The 7720-nt window shown below is 35.2% G+C and overlaps 1 protein-coding gene across 1 annotated transcript; it reads left to right on the top strand.

Annotated features, from left to right (window-relative positions):
* The first annotated feature begins 1635 nt into the window (after positions 1–1635).
* On the top strand, positions 1636–5746 carry LOC100376168 (uncharacterized). The gene is made up of 9 exons (XM_085506202.1): positions 1636–1653; positions 1736–1855; positions 3399–3521; positions 3887–4010; positions 4310–4419; positions 4547–4688; positions 4957–5147; positions 5311–5482; positions 5593–5746. Exons 2-9 carry the CDS (start codon positions 1751–1753, stop codon positions 5730–5732), a joined length of 1107 nt encoding a protein of 368 aa, XP_085362328.1. The 5' UTR covers positions 1636–1653; positions 1736–1750; the 3' UTR covers positions 5733–5746.
* The last annotated feature ends 1974 nt before the right edge of the window (positions 5747–7720 follow it).

Here is a 7720-nt window from a genome sequence, read left to right as displayed (position 1 = left end):
TTTTTATCAGTGTAAAAACATTTTAAAATGTGATTTGATAATATTCAGTTTGTGTTTTACTTTTCAAAGTGTTGCGATGATAAACACTTTTTCAATACATATTTCTTGTGGAAATCACTGGTCTAGTGAAATCACTTTTCAGAGAGTTGTTATAGTAAACACTTCATTAAAACATGGTTGAGACAATTTTCTACGTGTCGTGATTATAAACACTTTTTATGTCTAGTTTAAGCACTGTTAAAAGTGTTGTGACAATAAGCACTTTTTTTATATATGTTCCTGGTGGAAACACTTTACACATTTGTTATGGGCAAAAACATCCCTAAAATGTTCCAATAAAAGTGTTTTCATAATATACACTTCTCGAAATTATGAAGATTATAAACACTTTAAGTGTTTTTATAGTGGGGATAAGCTTATAAATGCTTTACAAGTTTTTTCACAAAACACTTAAGGTATAATTGCAGGTTCGTGGGCACTTGGGAGTGAATCTTTTTTTTTTGCGTTTTATTATCCAAACAACATTATGAATAGTGGAACATACTCAAAAGACGATTTTAAAATATAGAAAACTGGTACAAACATTCTCTCTTTTGAATGCTTAGCAAGATTTAGCAAGGCTGTACATAAATAATCAAGAAACATGGTGAAAAAAGTAATGACGGAATCATCATAAGTTATGTGAAGTAAAATGCATATGAATACTTCTTAGCCATTCCTCTGCCGGGGCACGACATCTGAAAAAATAATCTTATAGGAAAGATACGAAGCAATATGCAATAACGCTATAAGCACACTTTCGTATTAGAGAATTCCATTGTTCAATCGAACGAATATTCAGCTGTGTGCTACAAGCCTTTTTAGTTCGTAAAAATATCATAATCCAATGTATTCATCGCAAATATGTTGGTTTCAGGTGTTTGAACATTTCAGCGATTGTAATAATTGCACCAAATATAAAGTAGGTCGTATTTGCTCTTGGTAGTCCATTCTCTTACATAAATGACAGAGATGTTTCCATTGATTCCGCTTACAGCAAATGAAATTGTTTGGAATGTGTGCTTCCACTGAAGTGGCGCTTTTAATAACTCAGATACGGTAACATGCCTCTCCCAAACCATACCATGTGCACATTGTTTGAACTAGCATATGTTGATAATTATTGATGAGCTGTGTGCGAACCAAATAAAAAGTGCAATGCGCTTATTTTTTTAATGGAAAACACAGTATGGCACAGAAGATGGCTTATCATCGTAATCACTAACAACTAATAAAAAATATACGGTAAGATGTTTCTTTCGTTATATCAAACATCAAACCACGCTAGCGGCATCATTTCTCACTTATCTTGATTGACGTTATGGAGAAAAAATGTGATGATTACTGAACTTGACTATATTGATAATTACTGATAAAGGGATGCGTTATGTGAGAACCAAACAAGTGTTCACTTTGATAACCAAATTTATCTGTGTGCTTTCCATTTATCAAGTACATAGTATCGCACCGGAGATGGCTTGTCAATGTCATGACTATTTTGTTCAATCATGATAGTTTATCATTGATTCAGAAATAAGTTACCTCCCTGTGTTGTTACACTATATAAAGAGGTAGAATTCTCAATTTTCCAATATTGTACGCAGTCGTCACAAGGTAAGTTTACTTTCAAAAAGTATATTGACTAGAGTCGTGCTAATTAGGTCCAGACTTCTTTATTTTGCGTTTTATTTCACAGACCCTTATTTTCAATATGCGTTTATTGATCCTCGCCGTGCTCGTTGCAACAGCCGTAGCGTCGGCCCCATACTACAGGGTCCGTGATGCCGTAGAAGGTCGCTATTTGATCAAATTGAAGGTAAGTATAAGATACGCATACACAATTATGATATATTTGAGCGTTATTAAACATTTTATTTATGTATTTGTTCAATTATTTGTTTATTGGGCTGGTTACGATTTCTTAAATATAAAAATGCACAATAGGACTGTAACAATAAAATCTAATTGGTCAGGAAACTCCAAAATATATGTTCATAGCAGGAATAAAGCAGACCATGGAATAAATCATTTTAAGTAGCTACCAGCACATTAATGATATTCAGCAGATTTTTGACTCTGTGTATGCAATACGTTACAGTATTTGACACATAAATTACAGTGTCATATCGTAAATTATATGGATAATACAAAGACTGTGATAATAAACGTATTCGTAGTCTCAAACTTGAATACAACACGTATATTCAACGCCACCGTATCTTGTTACGCCGTCGATTTTCAATGCTGAGAAAATGTGGATATAGCTCCTCGGGTCAACATTTTACTCGGCACAGTATTTCCTTGTGTATGATAATTCCCCAAACTCCAATTTATCACTAAAATGTCAATGCCTGGGGGAGCAAAACTAATGTTTGCTGTCTGTGTGATCAGTCGCCATGCATTTTGAAAGCACACTGTCCAACTTCTTTCTTGGTCAATCATTTTCGGTGTCATTGCTGTTATTTTTAAAACACTGTGCACTTTCCCAACTGATTAATTCATTTTTATGAAAATCAGTACTTGTTTTGAAGTTTAAAGGAGAACAGTGCTTATGTCATGTTAAATGCGTATTCTCGTTGCAGTATTTCGGATAGTTCATGCCACTTCCTCCTGCGTATTTGAATTAGTGAACACAAATTACAATATATTTTATTAGCTGGTATCAATCTGATTAAAATTATATAATTATATGTAGTATATATGTATAATTATTGTATTGTATTGTATTGTATTTGTTTGTATATACTATTACTTTGTTCATTTCCACACTTCCACAAATCAAACAATCTGAACACGGCGATTCTGTCATTAATCAACTTTGAAAATCGGCGCAATTTGCAACTCTCACTGGATTACCAATGGCCGTTATTACTGCGCTTCTTCTTTACATGGGAAAGCATGGCGAATTATGACGTATTTGCATATTGTGGCTCCGACAGTTGTGTGCAAAATTTGTAAAATAAATAGTATTTAGGCGATGACTTTGCAGTTGTGATACACCTACATCAATGTTGTCGCCATATTGATTTTTCACTCCACAGACGCGAACTCCGAACAGTTCGAAAGGCTCGCGTGAAGCGTCCTCACGAGACAAATAGGACGTTTCGGATACTTGGGGAAAGGTCAATTCGCTTCAAATATGGAACTTTATCAGTTGCATACTTTATTTTATAAATTATTGGTTGTGGTCAATACAACATTGTGTATGCTTGGTTTAGTTTAGTTGCTGGCAATATCTTCATAGGTGGTGAATCAGGTAATAAGAATTAAACGCAGTTCAAAACATATATATTATTTGCGGTCTCCATTAAGATTTTATTACAACAATTATTACTTCTATGATATTATTCAAATTACAGGACGGAGTATCTATCTCAGATTTTGCGAGCAAGATGGCTCCCTTGGGTGCTTCAGTAGTTAAAAAATACCGTAAAGTGCTCAGTGGAATTGCTATTTCAGCACAGCCGAAGATTATCACTAGTGTAAGATCACATTTAATGTTTATTTCTTTCTACCATGAAGAACTAAGATAAATAACAGCAAAAAACATAAAAATAACTTTATTTGAGCGAAATATTACGGCCCACCATTATAATAGTATGAAATATTTGTTGCGTTTCATATGACTTTTGTAGTAATTCATTGTTCACTGTTGTATATATCACTTTCTTAAACTAGCGATTTAGTAGGTGTATTTCAGTGTTTTAAAACGAACGAATTTGAGGGCTGAGGCAGTTTACATACGTAGTGTTCTGATGTCACATAATTCGAATAATCATAAGATATAACGATTTAACGCCTGTGTTAATAATTTCAATGGTAACTGTAAATTGGTATACCGTTATAGCTTCGTAATATGGATGAAATTGAGTATATTGAAGATGATGGTATCACAAGAGCCACAGTGGAATGGGGAATGGACCGTACAGATCAACGCAGCAACAACCTTGATGGTGTAATGAACCTTTATGGTGAGCACTCTAGCAGTACGGTTGTTATCAAACATTCTAGGAACTATCACAAGTTATCCTATGGTATCAGTTCATTTTCACAGATAAAACACATGACATAACTTGATGTGATTACGACAGACTGTCGGTTGCGTGATAACTTTACAGTACCGGTTTTTGTGATACTACCCATTCCTCATAAATAATAAGCTACTGTAGAAACAAGATATAAAAATATAAAATAAGATATAAAATAATGTGTTTTTAAGTTCCAACAGCTACAGAAAATAACGAATACGCGCTTTTTTGGTTTTGTCCAGCTACTGGTTCCGGTGCCAACGCATACATCTTGGACACTGGTCTGCGACACTCTCATAATGAGTTTGATAACCGAGCATCATACTTCTGGGACTACGATTCAAGCAACAATGTATGTATCACAGATGTTCATAGTGGCAAAAACACAGTTACCATATGCTATGCATGTCTTGATGATTTGAAGTTACGGTTAGTGATTTGTACGTTTTGAATGTTCGCTTATATTATTTCATTTATAGGGTGAAGACTGTAACGGCCATGGCACCCATTGTGGTGGAACAGTGGGAGGTAACTCAGTTGGCATTGCCCCAGACACATTATTGTACAGTGTACGAGTATTGAACTGTCAGGGAAGTGGTCTTATTTCAAACATGGTTGATGGTAAGCTGGGGTTTACATCGATTGACTAAAATCTGATTATTCATAGAACCTGTCGTTGAATTAAGAAATCGTTATACCATCTGGTAGGTGAAATGAACTAGTGACCCCCAAGATGTGATACAATGTTTCAGATGCATCGTCTTGCGAATGACATAAATATCGCAAAAGTCAGACAAACAAGTGAAATGTGAAATTAGTAGATCTTATTTTGATGAAAAATTGTTACTATAATATGAAGATTCCTCAATGAGAGTTATGTTATTTATAGGCCTTGATGAAATAGTTGCTAGGGGAAACACTCCATCCAGGTCTGTTGTATCCATGTCTGTTGGGGCTGGCGCTAGTACATCACTAGACAATGCCGTACAACGAGTTATCGATGATGGTTATACGGCTTCCATCGCAGCTGGCAATGAAAACCAAGATGCTTGCAATACTTCACCTGCAAGAGTTGAAGATGTACGTATACATATTGGACACTTATAGCAATCAAATCGATACACTAGAACTAGAACTACTTGGTTTAGAATAATAGGTTCAAAATGTTATATATTACGAAAACAAAAATACATTAAGTGACTATAACCAGTAATGCCATATGACGCACTTTAATCCGATTTAGGCTATTACTGTTGGTGCAACCGACGTTAACGACAATCGAGCAGGCTTCTCCAACTGGGGCAGCTGTCTTGACATATTTGCACCTGGTGTTGCTGTTAGAAGCGCCTGGTATACGTGTGATTCTTGTTATGAAACCATAAGTGGAACCTCTATGGCATGTCCTCATGTCTCTGGTAAGAATACATAGAAGTAGTTTTATTAAAAACAGCTTTCAAGTCTGGGTATTATTTGTTTATTTATTTTGGTATTTTGTATAATCCAAATTTGATTTTTCTTTTCAAAGGTGTTGCCGCCGTACATCTTGGTGCTGGCACTTGTAACGACAATGCCAGCTGTAGAAATCAAATTGTTGTTGTGGATTCTACTATTGGTGCAGTAAATGATCCCAACGGATCACCAAATTTGTTGTTATATTGTGACTAAATATACACAATAAACAAAGGCAAGTTAATACTTATTTTATGTTAGATCTAAACTGTCTGACTCGGCATTGGCATATGCATTATCAGTGAATTCCAATCTAAAGTTTTTTGCTCGGGCGTGTTTTTCTAATTTAAATGATATGAATGTAACATTACCAAGTCTCATATGCTGCCTTATAGTAATATGCTGAATTGTCATTCCTCCTCTTCCACAATTATACTATACTGACATTGATGTATTTTCTTTGTTTATAGGTCGTTTTATTAGAGAACATGGCACATAATGCTGCTCATTATAAGTGACTGTAGACGTGAATAAATTTGATTCTAATTGAAAAAAATAATTGTCTTTGTCATATTTATTTATTTATTTATTTATTTATTTATTTAACGTATTAAGGCATCAATTAATTTCCCACCGTATCGCCACTGCTCGACCATCGGTTGTAATGACAGTGTGTGAATGATAAAAACGTCACTATGTTGGATAAATATACCCTGCCCTGAAACCTGCTTGTTCTTCTATAGTGAATTGAGTAATTTCATTTAATTTACATTTATTGTACAATATTCTATTGAACATTTTACTTAATATTGAATGGTTTAGATCACATGATCAAAGTCACCTGTCCAGTTTGTTGGAGTTGTTTTACATGATACCTGATTCACATAGTATCGCCTAAAATTGTGACATACTTTCATTGTTAACAGTTAAAGTTCGATGATTACTAGTAAATGGCTCCTGTAGTACAATTCTGTGGCACGTTCAGACCACAGTTCAGTTCTACAGCCGACATGCAAATCAGATATACCGGATCGTTGTGCGTTAACATAATAAGTACATTAATCTTCTAAACTAAAGGTGCATGATTCTACAAAGGTCCCAGTTAGAGCAATAACATCACATTGTTTTACAGCAATTCCAGGCACTTATTTGATGCTCAAGTAGTGCTAGATGTTGATAACTTACTACAATAGGTTACACACTTTGTTTTCAAATTTACAGAATTGTTACAAATAATGCAGACAGCATGTCTACAATTTGAAGCGCACCGGAAGAAAGCTCCGCCCATAAAAGTGGCGGTACATTAGTTTTGAATTTCTCCTCGGATCGAGGATCGAGGCTCTCAACGTAGTTTCGTACCAGCTGACCGACTGATCATGACAGAATTATTGATTAAAGTGCATTATTCCTACTATGGAAATATCCGTATCACGTCGATGTATATAACTGAAAGCTGCCAGCAACAAATGTCCTATGAAGACTTCATCCAGTATATCAATAATGAAATTGAATAAATAAGTAAGTAGAATGGGTGTTATTCAATTATTAGTTCTCGACGATGAGAACCAAAAGGTTGATGCGCCACCAAATAATCGCTTTAAAAAGCTTATCACTGGCAACACACGATCACACGTCCGGGGAGGGTTGCCGCCGTACACAAGTAGTTTTTGTCGAATTTCCCGTCCGTAAATGCGCGGTCGCAATGTTTTATAATATTCAACATAGTCTATAACGTTGTCAGCCTGAATTTCCTGGCAGGATACTCTCGGTAACAAACCATTTGACGATATTATAAGCTGTCTGCTTTGAAACACCATTTCGATCTCCAATCTCAGCAAATGACAGTCCAAGAAAATACAAAACGACAACTCTTGTTCTCACTTCAACTGTTTTTTTGACTCCTTGCTTCTCCATCGTGGTGCTTAAACAACTTGGACAAATGCAGATTTGTAGACACGCAATCGACACGATGACCGACCAAAAGTGAATGAAAGACGGACGCGCCTCAAAGTTAAGGTGTACCTGACTTTGTAGCAAAAATAGAAAATATTGTGGACAATATCTGTCAATCATTCATCTGATTTGCAGCCGATGTTTATATTTCTAGTTACAACTTATGTAAATTTGAAAACAATGTGTGTAACCTATTGTAGTAAGTTATCAACATCTAGCACTACTACAGCGTCAAATTAGTGCCTGGAATT

The sequence above is a fragment of the Saccoglossus kowalevskii genome, chromosome 2, assembly GCF_978046115.1.
Source record: "Saccoglossus kowalevskii chromosome 2, keSacKowa6.1, whole genome shotgun sequence".
Lineage (NCBI taxonomy): Eukaryota > Metazoa > Hemichordata > Enteropneusta > Harrimaniidae > Saccoglossus > Saccoglossus kowalevskii.
The sequence above is the reverse complement of the archived record's forward strand: the minus strand, read 5'-3'. Positions and strand labels throughout refer to the sequence as shown.

Excerpts from the sequence above, each read along its gene's own strand:
- LOC100376168 (XM_085506202.1), top strand. The coding sequence starts at position 1,751 with ATGCGTTTATTGATCCTCGCCGTGCTCGTTGCAACAGCCGTAGCGTCG. Across the intron at positions 4,011-4,309 it reads TGGTGTAATGAACCTTTATG|CTACTGGTTCCGGTGCCAAC; the intron begins GTGAGCACTCTA and ends GGTTTTGTCCAG. Across the intron at positions 4,420-4,546 it reads ACTACGATTCAAGCAACAAT|GGTGAAGACTGTAACGGCCA; the intron begins GTATGTATCACA and ends TTTCATTTATAG.